The sequence below is a fragment of the Pimephales promelas genome, chromosome 15 (assembly GCF_988280905.1).
Source record: "Pimephales promelas chromosome 15, fPimPro1.hap1.1, whole genome shotgun sequence".
Classification (NCBI taxonomy): domain Eukaryota; kingdom Metazoa; phylum Chordata; class Actinopteri; order Cypriniformes; family Leuciscidae; genus Pimephales; species Pimephales promelas.
Genome location: NC_142783.1, coordinates 23,949,574 through 23,968,284, shown reverse-complemented (window position 1 = coordinate 23,968,284; position 18,711 = coordinate 23,949,574). Strand labels below are relative to the sequence as shown.

At 37.7% G+C, this 18,711-nt stretch overlaps 1 protein-coding gene and 1 pseudogene across 2 annotated transcripts; one reads left to right on the top strand and one right to left on the bottom strand.

Moving 5' to 3' along the window:
* Positions 1 to 701: 701 nt before the first annotated feature.
* LOC148973571 (uncharacterized) lies at positions 702 to 3,541 on the bottom strand (annotated as a pseudogene). Its single transcript, XR_016146605.1, has 2 exons — positions 1,460 to 3,541; positions 702 to 1,380 (listed from the first exon to the last, which is right to left on the bottom strand). The product of XR_016146605.1 is annotated as an uncharacterized LOC148973571 (transcript).
* Positions 3,542 to 6,415: 2,874 nt separating this feature from the next.
* ptafr (platelet-activating factor receptor) lies at positions 6,416 to 15,297 on the top strand. Its single transcript, XM_039680710.2, has 2 exons — positions 6,416 to 6,513; positions 11,577 to 15,297. Exon 2 carries the CDS (start codon positions 11,588 to 11,590, stop codon positions 12,653 to 12,655), a length of 1,068 nt encoding a protein of 355 aa, XP_039536644.2. The 5' UTR covers positions 6,416 to 6,513; positions 11,577 to 11,587; the 3' UTR covers positions 12,656 to 15,297.
* Positions 15,298 to 18,711: the final 3,414 nt, after the last annotated feature.

The window sequence follows — 18,711 nt, the reverse complement described above, 5'->3', positions numbered from 1 at the left end:
GTTGGTTTCACACGTGGTGGAGTAATAACTACTTTTAATGAAACTGTTTGAGATCCAATTAACGCTAGATTTGTTTTATATAAATTACAGACATGTCATCTGAGGACTATTTCTAATTGTTCTCAGTTGTTCTGCTTTATTACCAGACTCAATATTTGGCTCGTTTCTTACATAGTATGCACGTTCGCACATGCGCACTCTTCAAACACGTTACTTCAAATCTTTTGAAAAGCTAAAAGACGTAAATACCATTTGTATGTATTCTAAATAAAAGGCACCGGTTGTACTGAATGTCAGCTTGCTTATTTTGCTCAAGATAAGGATTTATTACCTCCAAATGTCATGCAATATAGAAACGATGCCTCTAACCACAGGTCGAGAGCTGTCGTTCAAACCACCCAACTTTGCGATGCTGTTTGCGAATGTCCATTGGAACGATGGTTTCGGGAAAAACCGACTCGTTAAACTATGCAGATAACGACAGAACTTGCGACCATAGTTGGCTAACGGTGCTTTCGGGAAACGCACCCCTGGTTGAGACAACTACTTTATTTTTAATGCAGCAGACCCTCACCATTGAACTTACCACTTAAAGCTGACATTTCATAATTAGTATTTAAAAAGGGCAAAGTAATTACAAGGAGTGGGGTTGAAACCAGAATTGTTTTTACTGCAACATTGGAATTTGACCATCAATGTTTTTACATTGCGGTAACTCATCAAAATATGTTGTCATTACTTATTTAGCATGTACTTTTTAGTGCTCTCACAGTCTTCCTAGCAGCTTTAAATGTCATGCCCTGATTAAGAAGATCTTGATAGACTACTGAGGAAATGGTTGTTTATTCATGGCAGGATATATCATATTCAAGAGTTTGCTAATTCAACAGCCAACAGATAGTACACAAATAGAATTAAACACCATACTTTCTCTTTCAATTTAAAAAAAAAAAAAATCATAATAGGCTACATTAAGATCTTCAGATAAACCCTGAGTTACCAGCTGGAGTCAACTCTACTTGTGGCTTCTTGTGGCAACTATATTCATATTGGCTCTGATTTGTAGCAGTCCAGACGGTTGTCTATTGACTCTTCATAATCTGAATCAGATGAACCAAGCAAGATAACTGACATCCTGCTCTTCTTTGTTGGCTGTTTTACTGTTGTTTCTGCAGATGGTTGCTCTCTCTTCCTTTACCAGGTTGCTTATTGAGTTCCACACCTCATTCCTTTCGTGTTTGGGAAGACACTTCAGGTCCTTAAACCTGGAGCTCAGGGCAGTAGTGATCTTTAGCCATGGAAGGTTTGTGCTTTCCTTCCATTTAGCTAGGTCTGTGGTAAACACCTTCTTGAACCTCAACCCATAGACCGGATCGTCATCTGATGTAGCAAGAGAGCACACACATACAAGACACAGGAAGAGAGATCACAAATAGTAAAGAGCATAATATTAACTAACCTATTTAAGTAGTTCCTCCAGTTTTTGCAATTGGTTCCGCTGGATCCCCTTGACCATCTCTAGAATTCCATCTGGCCGCTGTACTGGTCGCTGGTCTGGTCCTACAAGTGGTTCTACCAGAAAGACTCAGTAGAATAAGTAAATTTATTGATAGCCCAGCAAGCAATAAAGTTCTTTAGCGTAGGCCCCATCCATAGCTCGCAATCCGAGGGTTCGGATTCTGCATTTCCTGCCTGAAGACGAAGGCAGGGGCGCAGCCGACCCCCTGAGAGGTATAGGAAGGGACTATCCTGGTGGTGGAGGGGAGGATGGAGGGGAAGGAACCATCTTGGTGGTGGTGGGGAGAATGGAGGTGAATGAAAGCATCAGCATCTGCAAACTCAGACATACTGTTTGTAAGTACTGGTCTTTTATACCGCAAGTATTAGACACGATTGGATAGATGAGAAGGTAATAAGTGACGTATTGAGTCTTCCTGGCAGAACTTATGCTAAAGCTTCCATTTCTTGCTGGACCATCTCAAGAATTCCATCTGGTCGCTAAGTGGTTCTTGCAATTGATGGACTGTGCATTTGATGGACTGTGGTTAAAGTGCCCAACAATTTTGCAACATTTGGCCAGAAGAGTGTCAAATCCACAGTCGCAAAGTGAATCCGTGATTGTTCTTTGCACACAGTGGGCCGCTGCTGCCGTCATGTTCCGAGTGCTGTCCGTCCCAAGTGTTGTTAACTTTTGCTCCACTTTCCAATTTCTTTTCCGACTTCTAAAAAATGTTCAGCGCATGCCTCTGCAAAGTTGCGCTCTGTGGTCGGACTCACAGTAAGGGAAAACGAATGTAATTGCCACTCTTCATCTATGAAGTGTGCTGTGACGCACAAGTAGTTGTCATTGCTCACATTGCCTGTGAGAGCGACATATTTTTGCTTTCTCCAATATGTCCATCATTCGCGCCCTCTCGCTGTCATACAAACTGAATTCTGAGACATTATCATTGTAAGTCGTGTCTCCTGATGCAACTTGAATGATCCCTCTTAGTTCTTTGTCTTCCACAGTGCTAACTGGGTGGCAGTTTCTAGCTATCCATTTAGCTAAAGCATCAGTTAATTTTTCAGTTACAGGTTTGGTCAATGGCCTGCCACGATTACTGTACTGCAGTAACGAGGATTGGAGAGTGAAAAGCCCCATCTATGGAAAAGCCTGACCGAGTGGAACTCTTGTCTGGTTCCTCACGTGGTCAGATTATTTTTCCCTAGTCTCTTCCGACCGCGTTTTCTTTGCTTTTTCCATTGTTGAGTATCATGTCTGAGTGTCTTCATGCTTCATATGTTGTTGTTGATGTGTGTGATGTTGTTGCCGAAAAGCATGTCGTGATTATCGTGAGATTTGTCTTCGGCTTGCTCAGTTGGGGATATTCAAATTAATTAACCAATCAGTAATACCCTTGATCAGCTCTACCAAATGTGGATGTTTTTCCACCAAGAAAGGAACATTGTTATTAATGTTTTGATTGATACTGTGAAGCTGCTTTGATGCAATCTATATTGTGAAAAGTGTTATATAAATATACTAGACTTGACTTGTTGGTGGCACTCCTCTCAAACTTGCATTGCTGGTTTTTCCAGTGATGCCCCCCACCCCCACCCCCAAAAGCTTTACCAACAGGATGATTTTTCCTTCTATGTTTGTTAACAGGATGATTTTTCCTTCTATGTGTGTTGGTTTACCACCAAAATTACTTTAAAACTGTTATATTAAGGTACAATTCTTGCATAGTGTGCCTTTAAAGTAAAGATTCTAATAATACTTACTGTTGCACATTATGTATCTGGAGGGTTTTAAAACATATTGCAACATTATGACAGGAAGCGAAGAAAGGAAACAGAGACGGTGACACATTTCTATTTTGTCATTCAGGAAACCATGGCTGAGAAAGTGTGAGATCCATTCCAAACACCCTCGTTAAAAACTGAGGTGTGGAAATATTTTGGCCTCTGAAGTTGAAGGGGTAAAGGATCTGGACAAGAGCCACACTAGTTGTAAGCTTTGTAGAATAAAACTAAAATATTTCGGAAACACAACACATTTGAGAAGCCATATAACACCCGGAGGAGGAAAAACACTCGGCTGTACCGGTCGTTGTTATAATATTAATTTACTACAAGTATGCTGCTAGTTCAGGCACACATTTATTTTCCTGTTGGTTCTTTGCAATGTTAATAAAATATATTGTACGTTAATTCTTTATGGGTCATTACTTTGTGTGTGTGTGACTATAAATACTTTTCTTTAAAAGTACACTCACACACACAAAAGATTCAGAAAATCGATTTAGCATCGAATGGCAGCCCTCTGAATCGTAATCGAATCGAATCGTGAGGTGCCTAGAGATTCCCACCCCTATTATTAAGTAAAAATAAATCGCTAGTTAATACCACTAACAAGGCTCAAAATAGCTCCACACAGAACATAATGAGGGTCCCTGCATGCAAAATAAAGCATTGAGAACTTTGTAAGTGTACAAACCGTTTAATAAGATACTTTATAAAGAGTCCACTTCGTGTATACACAGCAGGAGCCATCTTTGGAAAACAAAGCCATCTTTGGTCTCGATAAGTCAACAAAACGATTGGTAGTTGTGCACACATTAATAACTAGCACCAGGCCTATTCATTTGTAGTTTGTGTGTGGGTTGTGAAATGCTTAAAAACCGCGAAAAGAAAGTCTCAAAATCCAAATGAATCAAATGAGTTTGACTCAGAAAAGAATGCTTGCGTGTCACCTTATCCACACATGCAAATCTTTTTTGTTGTATACGCAAATTATGATACACTAAGGGCCTGTTCACATATCGCGTCTTTTGCGCGCTTATGTTCGTTATTTCAAATTTAAGGCCAATTTATACTTCTGCATAGAGTGCGCGCAGTAGGTACGGCGTAGCATACACACTGACACGTACCATGCCGCACCCTTCGCCGTAGCCTGACACCTCCTCAAAAATGTAACTACACGTCACGATGACACGGACCGCAAGATCTGTGATTGGTCGGCTTGGTAGCATCGCATTTCCTCCTACGCATTTCCGCACATACCATCTCACGCATTTCCGCACGCACCATCTCCTCCTACGTCTTCTCTCGTTTCTGTCTTTTAGTTTTAGTAATTTCACTAAAATTGACTGTTTATCCACATCAAGAAGCTCCAACTCCAACATGATCCACTCTCTTCCAGTCACCATTGCTTGTAGTAACCTAGCCGCGAGGAATCTAAACACAGTGGAACATTAAAATCCTCCGCCACCAACTAGCATTTCTGAGCAGCACTGCAGAACAACCAAGACTTGAACGCAGAAGTATAAATGCTCACGACAGTGTCACCTACGTGCGTATCGAGATAAAAACATCTCAACTTTTCAGAATGCCATAAGCGCACAGTAGATCACGTGACAAGAACCAACCAGAGCGCAACCGCCCTAACGCTTTGGAAAAAGGAGAATGCGGTGTGCCCAGCATTTTCTATGCGTTTTTAGGCACTATATGTGAATCCGGCCAAATACAAACGAAAACATTTGTATTCACAAAAATGTCTCTGTACAAATTGCAACACATTTATTCAATTTTGAATTTGGCACACGCAAGTTGAAAGGCTTTTGGTTGTGGATAGTAAAACATTTCCTCAACATTAATCAAGTTAATAGATATCAGTGCTTGCATGTGTTAATCATTTTGATGTATTCATCCCATATCTTCCACCTTAATTTGAGCTGTTCTTACTCTGCTGTCTACTGCAGGGAATACCCATCCCAGATAGCAAACTGACATTGAATCAACGTGGAAATATGACATAGAAACAACGTTGATCTGACATTGTTTTGCTCATCGAATTAACGTTGAACCAACGTCAGACGCGTCATTCTTTCAAAACTAACGGAAAATCAACTTGAAATCAACGCGTTGTTTCAACGTTATGAAAGCAAACCAATTTTCGATTTTCATTTAGCTTTGAAGAATGCCGCGTCTGACGTTGGTTCAACGTTAATTCGATGAGCAAAATCAACGTTGTTTCAATGTCAAGAGAGACGTTGTTTCCACGTTGATTCAATGTCAGTTTGCTATCTGGGATGACACCAGGCCCATCGGCCAGAGGGCTCTCTAGGCAATTGGGGGTCAATAATCAGGACGATGGTGACAGCCTGAAGATCAGATTTCTTATCTTGCCACTTCTGGTGGGTCTAAAGGTAGAACCTGATGAAGCGCTTCCAGAATTAGTCAACAAGGACTTGACTATGCCGCCATCTGCATCGACTCGTTAAATTTCAAATGTTCATTATTCGTTTAAAGAAATCAAATTCAGAACTACTTAAAATCCCACACAATATTCCAAATTGTTAGATTACTCTTGTCAATTAGCCTATTCAAATTTACACAATTCAAATAATTTTGTCATATAGGTCATAGTCATATCTGTCAGTCAAGTCTGAAACACACGCTAATGAAATCTTATAGCCTGGGGATTTTCCGACTTTTCAGCGCTTTGTACTGTTTTTGCACGTCATGTTAATTATTTCAAAATACAATATGTTTTATTGACCACAATATTATTGATTTTAACTGTTGAGGGGCATTTTTTTATTAATTATGAAAAAGGCAAAGCCCCAATGCCCTTCCTCCTGCACGTGCCTTGGGCAGAGGTTCGTTCTTAGTGAGTTCACCTAAAACAGATAAACCAATGGACACAATATCAACCAAACTGGGTTAGAATAGAAACTCAGTTAAAACTTTTCTTCAAAGATTTTACTGCGCGTTTCTTTCCGACTTCAACATCTCATCACATAAAGAGCTCTTGGATGATTTTCATGATCATATGAATGACAGTGAGTAACTGCTTTCCAAAGAACTTTGTAATGTAGGCTAGGGTGAGGAAAATAGGAAACGAGAGGTGTGACTTCATGTTCTAGGCTATACAATTAGAGCTGCCGATCTGAAGGCGTGAACTCTGAGAGAGCAGTCAGAGAGCAAGCATCACATTCACCGGGAATAGCCAAGTGCCTAAACAAGGTAGGTTAAGCGATAAATTTACTTTTGTGCTCATTTAGAAGATGTTTATATTGAGAGCGAGCGACTCGACAACAGAACGCAAAAGCCTAATATACATCTAGATGATAGATCGTTTTGGCATCGCGCGCAGACACCTTTAGTCAACGTTATATCTTTATGCTTTATCTTCTGCTTAGTCAAACTAAGATCAGATACAAGACAAACATGTTATCGTTTTACATATCAGTCATGTAGGCCTAAAACTCAAGAGTTAGTTGGTGTTTAAAGAACTACCGGTTGTAAACGACTCTGAATCTTGCGAAACATGTCTGTTAATGTTGTAAGAAGACACAAATCCCGAAGACATGACGAGGACTTTTGACGCATGCAATGTTGGAAAAGCCCCTTTTATGTTTTATAGGCTATGCTCATTGGCCTCATTGCGCAATTAACTGAATGAACAATGTAGGTCTATCTTGTAGGAAACGAACAATGTATTATTATTAGTGTGTGACGCAATTATTGCAATATAATGTAGTTAAATAAGTAATGTTATGTGTTGTGCTGGGCTATTGTTGACAGGCGTTATCTGTGAAATCTTTCCCACAAACTAAAATTACAATGTAACATTTTTTGTAGCTGTTTTGTAAATTAGTGAACAATGGAAACACCCTAACATATATTTAGGGCAAATGTCTACTTTATCATGTTATCACAGTTTTCTTAGTTATGAAAAAGTGTAAAAAAATAAATAATGCAAATAAAATATACATTTAAACATAGGCCTACATTTCTCCTGTTTTACTGTTGCTGAGAAGCCTAAGGGTTATTAATGTGTCAGTTTACCCATATAACATTTTTTCATGATACAAATGTTCTTTAAGGTCTGCTGTTTTAGTCTATATTATATTTAAGAATAATAAACTGAATAACTGAAACAACTAAGAATAATGCCTGAAAAGTACCCGACTTTATTCTGACTGCAAGTGCTGTGAAAAACATATGTTGATGTAATATGTGCTCTTGTGGTTTTCAGAAAATGAAGCTTCACCAATTCATTTCCTGCTTTCAGCAAGAGATTGCAGATAAATATGCAATTAGGAGAAAGAAATGCTTTAGCTTCCAGAACATGTAATGATGATCATTTTTTGATACAATGGATGTTTTCAACTGCCAGTGTGCAAGATAAAATATCACTCTTAATGTCGCTCTCCCACGTTTCTAATTCATTAAAACACAAAAGTGCATGTGTCATTTCACCTATCTCTGTAATAATAAGCCTGAAGTATACTTTTTTTTATACATTTTTTTTTTTACATTAGGCTAAACATACAGTGTGATGTAAATATTAGCATTGCATGCATGCTGTGTGATCCACAACTCTTGTTTAAAAGAGTAAACTACACTGTAAATGATTTCTGTTGTTTTCACAGGATTATACTGTTTTTCTCAACAGTTTCTTACTGTATAATCTATGTACAGTAAGTTACAGTAGATTTAGTTGTTTTCACAGTATTAAATTGTTTTTTCAACAGTTATGTACTGTGCACACAGTTGACAGTATGTTACTGTAGAATTGCAATGCATTCTGGGAAATTATCAGTTACTGTTAATCTAAATACAGCAGTGCAATTGACCGCGAAAAACACCACACACAGTTCCACGGGTAAAATTGCTAGCCTACTAATGTTATTCTTACATTTAAAATAAAAATGTAGCACTGGTTGACCATTAACAGTCATAATTTATGACATAATTTATGTCAGTGGGGTGTGCATGAGAGCATATTTGACTTTGGAAGAGTTTCTCTGTCGTGTCAGTGGTGCTGCTGTCTTTTCTGCCGACCTGCAACTTCTTCATCTGGTAAGTAATAATTCTTATAATGTGTATGCAAACGGATTCTAGCTAGTAACTTTAAAGTTATTTAGAATAGCTGACCACGATTTCTATATTCAATTTAATATATTCTAGACATTTTAATATAATATGTATATGATAGGCTACTCTTCAATGTAGCCATTTGGGATATTACTGTAAATTCAAATACATTAGTACGAATGACCGCGAAAAATAACCACAACAAGCTGCCATTTTATGAAGAACTCTTCAGTTCCCTTCCCTCTGTAAGAACACGCAGGCCGTGCATCGCGTCGCTGTCGGTCGGCAACGTTTTCGCCATACATCTGGTTAGTAATTCATATTTTTATGCAAACCATATGAGTTACTTACGTTAACGTTAGAAAGAAGTGGCCGCGGAATGTTCTACGTCTGTATAAGTCAGACGCGGATTTCTTTTATGTTGATAGCCTTACTTGATTAAATGTGATTTTATTGACATATATTTCATATGTAACCTCTTATACGGTCAAAATGGTCTAATCATTTTGTTATTTACCACGTTAAGTCGGTGGAAGCGCCTGCACGTTCATTATTTTATGACTTACAGGGGTTAGGAATTGCTAATCGATAAATGTATCCTGAAATCGGACATCCAAGGTTAGGATTCGGATTTATTGTTATAAAATTAAAGTGCCGATTCCTCTTATTGATTTTTTCACGCTTATTTTCGTGTAAATCCTGACCTGGCGTTCCGCCATTTAACGTTAACGTTACCTCAGTGATAACTGATGGACCACGGAAAGCGCCCAGGTGTATTTTTGTCCAAAATACAAAGTGTGACTATAATATCATTGTTTTTTTTTTGGGTTTTTTTTAACTATGTGTAAACTGACATGTAGCCTACTCATTTGAAGGGAACGATCATGCCTTGTCAATCTTTTTTTAAGTCATGTATCACACAAGCAAGATTTAACCTACGTTTTCACGTGATGTTGAGTTATGTTTCAGCTTGCGTTGCATTCAAAAGAAAAGAGTGGACGATAGAGATGAGTTATCTTTAGCCGTTCTTGGCATATTTATTTCAGCTGTTGACATATCAGTCTCACGGTCGAACTAACAGCACAGAGAGTAATGAAGATTCTCTCAGTAATATGATCCTCTTAACTACGGTAAATCAACTTGGACAAACATAATAATAATACAAACGCATCCTCCATAGCCTACACTTTAGTGCCCTCTTGTGGCATAAACATATGCACAACACTGAACAGTATAGCATTGTATTATATTACACAGCATACAACCGAGGACATAATGAACATACTTTAACAATTGATTTTAAACAACAGTCCAACAAACAAGATTTTAGTATTAAGTGAATTACACTTTAGACATCATTTTGTCTGTTTTTGCTGTTTAGCCAAAACAACAACAACAAAAACGTACTGTATTTTAACTGTCTTGTCTGTTCTCCTTTTCCACAGGTGTGAGCTGTGCATGTTAAGAAGACCCCTATCCATCTTGATGACCGATGAATTGTAAATCTAATCTAATTATTCTATTTATCTAACTACTACTACTATACCTTGGTCCAGTACTGACCCACTGAGAACATTTTAAACAGATTATTATCCATCTGTGAATTTTGTCTATCTGCAAGTTGTTAAGAATTGTTGTGTGAAAATAAATGTTGTACAGTTTAAGGTTTAATTGCATAAAAGCTTGGATAGAAAACTTCCTATTGCAAAAGAACATAAGTCTGCATATAAATGATTATTAATACCGTAATGCAAGTTTTTCATGGCACATGTGCATGATGAGGTTGTTTTGTGTTTAGTTTAGTTTTTTTAAAGGACACTGGATAACTTGTCATTTTGTAATACTCATCTGGATTGGTGGTTTACTTGTCAAAGCTAGTTTATATGTGTCTCCCAGCCCTGCAAATCTGGTCCCTTAGATAGAAAGCAGCCAAAAACCCTTTAAAATCAGCAACTGACCAGTTAGACAGTCTATCTCAAACCAATAGACAATCTTAGACTAGTTTAAGCTGTTTTACCCCAGCAGGGAGTGGGTGGATGAGTTGTTATGAACTATCTTTCTAATAGATTGATCAGATAGCACCCCTTTAATCTTTTCTATTTTACCTGTTCATGATAATTTTTGCATGTATTTATGCATAATTGTTCATGATTGTCATGCATGATTTTTATTGTATTATATTACATTTTTATTATTAATGTATTTAATTGTATTAATGTATTTAAATGTATATTATGTAAATGTACTAATGTGTTTGAAAATACACAATAAACCTTGTGCAGTTAAAGCTTCAATTGTTCTTTTTTCTATTTCCCATTAACAGTTCAAATAATATTTCTACGGATTTTCTACAGGTTACACAGTAGCACTATAAAATAAATACAATAACATTTCATACTATACAGTATTATTAAAAATTAACAGTGTAATTCTGTACTTTAATATGGTAAGAAATTACAGTAAAATAATGTTATTTAATTTGCAGTATGCTTAACAGTACTGTAGTTAGTGTTACGGTAATTTTACTGTTAAATGAAATACAGCAAGTACTGGATAATTGTTGCCAGTAAGTTACTGTTAATTTGACAAGAAATTTTTTACAGTGTAGTCATAAGTAACTTCTGGAAAAACAACAGACACTGGACAATGATGAGACTGATGGTAGTGGACAAATAAATCAATAAAAATAAATGTCTAGGGGTGTCAAACTCAGTGCCTTGAGGGTTACTGTCCAGCACAGATTAGCTTAAACTCTAATTAAACATACCTGAATCAGCAAATAAAGGTCTTCAGGATTACTAAAAGCTTCCAGGCAGGTGTTTTGGAGCTGTTTAGAGCAGAGTTTGACACATGATGTCCTAAAAATAAGCTTTTTTTAAAAAAAAGAAAAAAAAATCTCAGATGACACGGCCTTCTAAAATGTAGTCTTCCAGTTAACTTGGAAGGTGTAAATGTAAATATTATAGTTCTGTGACAATATCAAAACATTGCGCAACCAATGTGTGAGTTTGAGGTGGTATTATCAGGGAAAACCTTTCTGAAATATGGTTTCAATGTGGTGGGAAAATGACATGCTTCACACCTTTGGCTGACACTACATCCAGAGTAGTGTCAGCCAATATAGTTTTTTAGATGACCACTTTGAATGATATTCGAAGGAATCAAAATTTAATTGTATGCTGTCTTATCTTTGTTTTTTTTCTTAGATACACATACGATGACGACTCCTGGAAATACCAGCTTTGAGAATCAAACAACAGACGAATTAGTTGACTCAAAGTTTCGTTACACTCTATTTCCTATATTCTACGGTATTGTTTTTGTCTTGGGGTTGCTGGCCAACTGCTATGCTCTTTATGTGCTGCACTATATGCGGGAATCTAAAGCCATGAATGAGATTCGAATCTACATGACCAACCTGACTGTTGCAGACCTGTTGTTCGTGTCCGCTCTACCGTTCTGGATTGGCTACTACGTGCATAACGGTGACTGGAAGTACTCGGATGCCCTCTGTCGTATCACAGGCACGTTTTTCTTCATTAACACGTACTGCTCTATTCTCTTCCTTACTGCCATCAGCATTAACCGTTACTGGGCTGTTACCAGGCCTCTGGTCGCCGCCTCTTCTGACTGCTGGAGACGTGGAGCAATTGTCTCAGCGGCCATCTGGGTCGTCACTCTTGTGGCATCGGTTATATACCTCACTAAACCGGGAATTCAGATCAATAAGATTAAGAATGAGAACATTTTTCGCTGTTTCGAGGGTTATCAAGATAATAAAGATAACGAAAAATATGCAGTGGCCGTCACCCACTTCATCATTATTGGCTTGTTCTTTCTTGTTTTCACAATGGTAATTGTCTGCAACATCTTGATCGCTCGAGCTCTTCTGTCTCAACCCATCAGTCAGCCTCAAGCCAGCACGGGAAAGCGTCCAGGCGGTACCAAGCGCAGAGCTTTGAGGTTGTTGTGTGCTGTCGTGGGCGTCTTTGTGATCTGTTTCCTGCCCCATCACGTGGTGCAGGGTCCTTGGGCATTGTCGGTGCTTTACCTGAATCTTTGGAGCAAGGAGACTCGCCAAAGCTTAAACGATGCTCACCAGATCACCCTCATGCTTATGGGGATCAACTGCCTTCTGGACCCACTGGTGTATTGCTTCGCCACCACCAAGTTCCGCAAGTACATCCAGGGTCATTTCACAAAGATCAAGAAAAACAAACACTGCTCACGCAACACATTAAGCACAGTAGTGTCCCTGAAGAGCAGACATCAGAGCGAATTCTGAATGCTGCCAAAGAGCAGAACACTGATATTTGGTGTTCATTTTAATCAGTTAAGAATCTTATTCTGAATTATTCATATTTGAGCAGAATTTAATTTCAATTCAAAATTAGGTTCTGTTTGTTTGGTTTTTTTAAAAGGGTTTCTCCCAGAAATGAAAATTATGCTATCATTTACTCATCCTCAAGTCATTCCGAACCTGAATGACTTTCTTTCTTTATGTGGAACACAAAATAAGACATTTTAAAATATACTGCATTGTTTTGAAAGTCAATGAAATCCAGTGTTTTTTGTTGTTGTTGTTGTAACATAGTGTGAAAAAAGAAAGTAGGCTGGGTAAATAATAACAGAATTTGAAGTTCACCTTTCAATTGCTGCTACGTTTTCAAACAATAGAGTATTTCAAGCATGATTATTAAACGTGCATTTATAAATGCTTTATACACGGAAACATTAAGCTTTTATATTGTGATTCCTTTATTGTCGTATTATTATCTCTTAAAGAGATAATCCACCCCAAAATTAAAAGTGTCACCATTTACTTATACCCTGATGTCAATTTTTATGACTTTCTTTTTTTCGGAGGAACACAAAAGAAGATATTTTGAAAGTCAGTGGAATTCTAGCAACATTCGACCCTATTATTGACTGAAACATACTCCACATATCTTCTTTAATGTTTCACAGAAGAAAGTGAAATGAAAAGTCATGGGGGTTTGTAACCACGAGGGTAAGTAAATGATGCCAATCTTAAAATGTCTGCACTTGTGTAGGTGGAACTGACCTATATGTATGTGTGTCATGTTAAAGAATTCTCATTCTTGTTATCATATAAGGAGGCAGTCTTCTGTAGAATGAAGAAGACAAATGAGTAAAGAGGATGCTGGTGGTTAATCTTGCCATATGAGAGTTGATGATAATAATAGAATGTGTTTCTTTCACACAGTCTTTACTGGAACATAATTCAGTTCAGTTTAGTTTATTTATCCCTTAGGAAATTGGTTTTGCAATTGGTTTTGGAAATTGGTAAATTAATCTTTAGAGATCATGTGTGAATGGGACCTTTTCAAAATTACCGGTAATCAGTTTTTTTGGTTGGCTTATGAGAAATTGTAACATTATCTGTAAATTACCAGTATGATAACTGTGTGTGAACTAAGAATATGATTGCCGGTATGAGTATGTATGAGGGCAGGATGTGCATGTGTGAGAAGTCTGCTTTGGGGCAACCATAAAACTCTGTTGAGCTTTTTAATTGTTTTTCTATGTAAACGTGCTAGACGGACATCTGACAATTTGCTCCGTGCCACGTGCTTGAGAGTGAGACCCTGCCTTCATTTCCCTTTATCGGTGCTGTGGCTCTGCTGAACATTGTTGTGCTAACTGCAGTACTATATGCCCTATTGTAACTAGCTTTTCCTTTAGCGTCAGTTCGATGACGCCGTAGGATCGCGTCATGTAACTGACGCTAAAGGGCGCCTAAGGCGTCAAATATTGAAGCATGGTCAAAAGGTGACGCCTTGGGGTGAGAATGCGTTGGGTTTAATGTCTGATGAAAGAAGCTATCTGTTTCCTGTGATCACTGGAAGTGTCACTGTTCATTTTGTTAGGGTGAAGTTGTGGTGCTGCTGAACAGTCAAGATTATTTGTAATATAGATTGCACAATAAGGTGGTCAATGTGTGTCTGATCTGATGTCTCTATGACAACAAATCAGCCTTGCTGTGAACTACTGTAGATCTATGAAGAGCAGTCCTGTGGGTTAGGTTTTGTGCCACAAAGGAAATCTTATTATGCACTTAAACTATTAAAAATGACCAATAAACTTCTTGTTCCATGTTTGGTTTACATTTAATGCATTGCAAAAACTCGTCATTGAGTGGTTTGCCTCAGCATATTTTATTTTTTTGAATTTATTTAATTTATTTTAAGCATGCTATGTGTAGCTACATGTATATATGGTTTGTGTCGTCGAGTTTTGTGTGCTACTGATTACCATATCCAATTCCTGTGTGTCTGCTGATGAATTTGGCGAATAAAGTAATTGTAATGATTCTGAAACATACTTTTTTGAAAATATGTGTTTAAATTTCCAGTAATGTCTAGCCATTCTTTATTGCTTAATATGGTGTGTATATGAGCTGAATTTTATGGTGGGATTATAGACATTTATTTAATGCTCAGTGAGGTTCACCATTGTTTCCTTGTGGTATTAACACATTTTAAAATAGCAGAATGCATGACATCCGCTTCCGAAGAATATTTCTTTGTAAACTTCTTCATTAAGCAGGAAGTTTCGCAAGAAAGTTAAAGTGTAACGCTCCCAAAGATAGTTCATACAAAAATAAAACTTCTTATTTATCTTAACTTTGTTGCAAACCTGTATAACTTTCTTCTGTGAAGCATGAGTTATTCAGAAGTTATTCAGGTTATACAGAAGGTTATAGGGAACTGTATATAGTTAGCTATAGTGAATGAAGGGCAGTTGTGAAAGACTCTTGATCTCGCATTCTAACAACTGATCCTACTCAAGTACTGCAACTGTTGTTATATTTATTCAAATGATCATTGATGTTTGCAATTGATGCTGTTTACATGTAAATGCTTAATCTGTGCTGAAAAGGTAAAATAAAATTAATAAACTGTGTTTTCATTAGTCTGTGTATTCTCTTCAAAAAAGACTGCATTTTGTTTTCAAAAAAAATCTATGATGAAATATTCACTGGTATTCTGCTTATTAAGTCTCACTCAATAAAAAACACTATACGGGTGCTTCTCAATACTCAGTTTGATGCTTCCTCTTTTTCTCGCTCCTACGTTGCCCAACCTGGAAAACTTAGTTAGCCACCTTGAAGGACTATCTCACATATTTCAACAGAGCTTGCTTTTTTATTAATTATAATGGATTTGTTTAAATGTATGGTTATTTATGAAATTAATAATAAACAATAATAAAGCTAGATACAATGTTGCCTTTCAACAACAAGCAGATCCATTGATGTTGAACTCTTCATCAGTGTAAGAGAGTGTAAAAAGGTGGGGTAAAAAGGTGTTTGGTCAGTTCTTCATTTGATGGATGAAGAAGGGACTTTGTTTACTTTTAGGGTCTTTACTAAATACAATTTACAATTTACTAATTACAATTTGCACATATACTTTTTGAGTGCTTTAAATGCCATTAATTGTACTAATTTATAACATTAGTACAAAACACTTCTGTATGTCAGATGGATCTTGTGAACTCTCATCCATTCTGGTAATAAAAAAGATTTCGTTCTTGTTTATTTTTTTTTTATTACAGTATATCTAACAATTCTATAATAATAGTATTTTGCAGGCTTATGAGCCATTTGTAAATAATAATAATAATTTTTGCTTTGCATTTAAAAAAGATTTTTCTTCAGGGCATCTTGATTAATTATTATTTATTATGAATTTTATTAAAGGAAACAGGGATCCACAAATAAGAAGCTACCACGGACCCACACCACAGATTTCAGCAGTCAGTGCCTGTGTTCAGGTTCCCATCAGTATTGTCTGCATCAGCGCCCCCCAGCGCTACATTAAGGTATTAATCAGAATAATGATCCCACTGCACTCATTCCACTAGTCTTTCATTATAAAATTAGAATTTTAAATTATAAGCCCAATTACTACTGAAATGGAATACCCAAAATCCTACAAATTAAATCCTTAAATCCTACCCAATTATATTTCCATTGACAACATTATACTATTTACTTATTTAATTTAGGTCATCATGACTAAAATGATAGTTCAACAAATGAATTGTTTTGTGAAACATAAAATAATATACTCTGAAAAGTGTCTGAACGTTAGTGAGGTCCAATGTTTGTTAAGACCTTACTGACTTTCATTGTGTCACTGAAAACAAATGAATTGTTTGGTGAACTAATTAACGTGTTAGAATCTGTGGCCTGTATTTATTAACAGTGAATATTTTGAGCCACAAAATATACTATATATCCCCGATATTGATCCCCGAACGACGTGCTGAGTGATCTGAGCTGTATGAAGTTCAGCGAACTTCTGAACTGTATGAACCGCGTTCGGGGATCGACTTATCGAGACTATTTTTTAAGATGGCTCCTGTCTGTATTCACGAAGTGAACTGTCTTCATAAAGTTTCTTCTTATTAAATGGTCTGTACACTTACAAAGTTCTCAATGCTTCGTTTTGCATGTATGGAGCCTCAGTATGTTTCTGTGTTAGTGTGGGGCTATTTTGAGCCTTGTTAGTGATATAAAGTAGCGATTTCTTTTTACTTAGTCAATGCCCCCATTACTAGCATTATACGCTAAACAGTTTTTAGAGATAAAACTCTTTACATTCGATTATCATGAAAACAAATATCAGATAACGATTGACTAGGTTCCGATGTTTTATTAGACCAAAGGTTCATTGTTCGCCGGAGTTCTCCTTTAAGCTCACCTGAACCAAACAGCATCAGCTTCTGATAGGCTGAAGCAACTCGATCACGGGCATGCCAGGAGTATGACAGGGTGACGCAGCGTCTCATTCCCTCTTCAGGGAACTAGGGTTACATGTGTAACGAGACATTCCCTTTCAAGGTAACTCAAGCTGCGTCGAAACGCTGTGGGAATGCTAATACCCATGAAATCAATGCACACATCTTGGTGAAAGCACCTGTGCTACATGGATTGCTGATACTCCTAGAGGAGTGGGCCCGCACAGCCAAAGGTGAAGGCTGACTGGCCAACTCATAAGCAAGTGAGATGGCCTCAACCACCCACTTGCTCATCCTCTGCTTAGATGCCGGGCACCCCTTTGTGGGTACCCCAAAGCAAACGGACAGTGTTCAGACTTTCTCCACAGTTCTGTGGACATAAGCATCTATGGCCCTATAACTGGGCCGAGCGGATAAAGTTTCTCTCAGTCTGACGTCCGGAGGGGGACAGAAGGCCTGCAGTACTCTAGGTCTTACAGAAGGAACCTTAGGAACGTAACCTGGGTTTAGGTTGAAAAACCTTTACCATACCAGGAGCAAATTCCATGCACAAGGGAGACACCGAAAAGTGTTTGAATGTCTCCAATTCTCTTGAGAGATGAAATAGCGAGGGCAGTTGAACGGGCCCAACTTGTGCTCTCCTTTAGGAAGATTTAGGAGTGTAGACTGACTGACATGTATGAGAATTAAATAAGTATGAATATATATATATATATTCCTTTTATTTAATATAAATCATTTAACCATGAACAGTAAAATAAAAAAAGTATGAAATCCACTTTCATAATAAATCAACGCATTCTCATCCTAAGGCATCATATACAATGCTTTTGCCAAAGCATGGACATCCAACGCACTTGGCACCCTTTAGCGTCAATATAACACGCACAGAGTATGGGTAGGTTTAGGTCTGGTTTGACCACTAGGAGGCGCCTTCTGCCCATACATATCTGCGTCTCATATTGAGGCTAAAGGGTGCCATGTGCTTTGGATGTCTACGCTTTGGCAAAAGCGTCGTATATGACACCTTGGGATGAGAACGGGCTGAATAAACATATTGCAATAAATAATCAGTACACTAGAACTCTTCCTCTGAATTATATTCACTTGCTGTCTTCAGGTCCTATGATGATAATAATAATAATTAATAATTTGTTATATTGATATAACACTTTTTCTTTGACCTCAATGCTTATATGGAAGGGGGGGGAATCTCCTCAACCACCACCAATGTGCAGCATCCACCTGGATGATGCGACGGCAGCCATATTGCGCCAGAACGCCCACCACACACCAGCTTATTGGTGGAGAGGAGACAGAGGGATGAAGCCCATTATTATATAGGGATGATTAAGAGGCCATGATGGACAGAGGCCAAGGGGCAAATTTGGCCAGGATGTCCTAGTGTTCTTCAATGAAGCACTGCAGAAATTCATCCTCCTTCAAATATTGAGAACAGTAAAACAGTGAGAATATGAAACGAGACAGGCAAGAAAAGGGAAAGCACAGCAAGAAAGCAAGACGAATTAATTCGTCCCTCCGAACAGTAGAGCTGAAAGTGCTTTTACTAAA

Excerpts from the sequence above, each read along its gene's own strand:
- ptafr (XM_039680710.2), top strand. The coding sequence starts at position 11,588 with ATGACGACTCCTGGAAATACCAGCTTTGAGAATCAAACAACAGACGAA.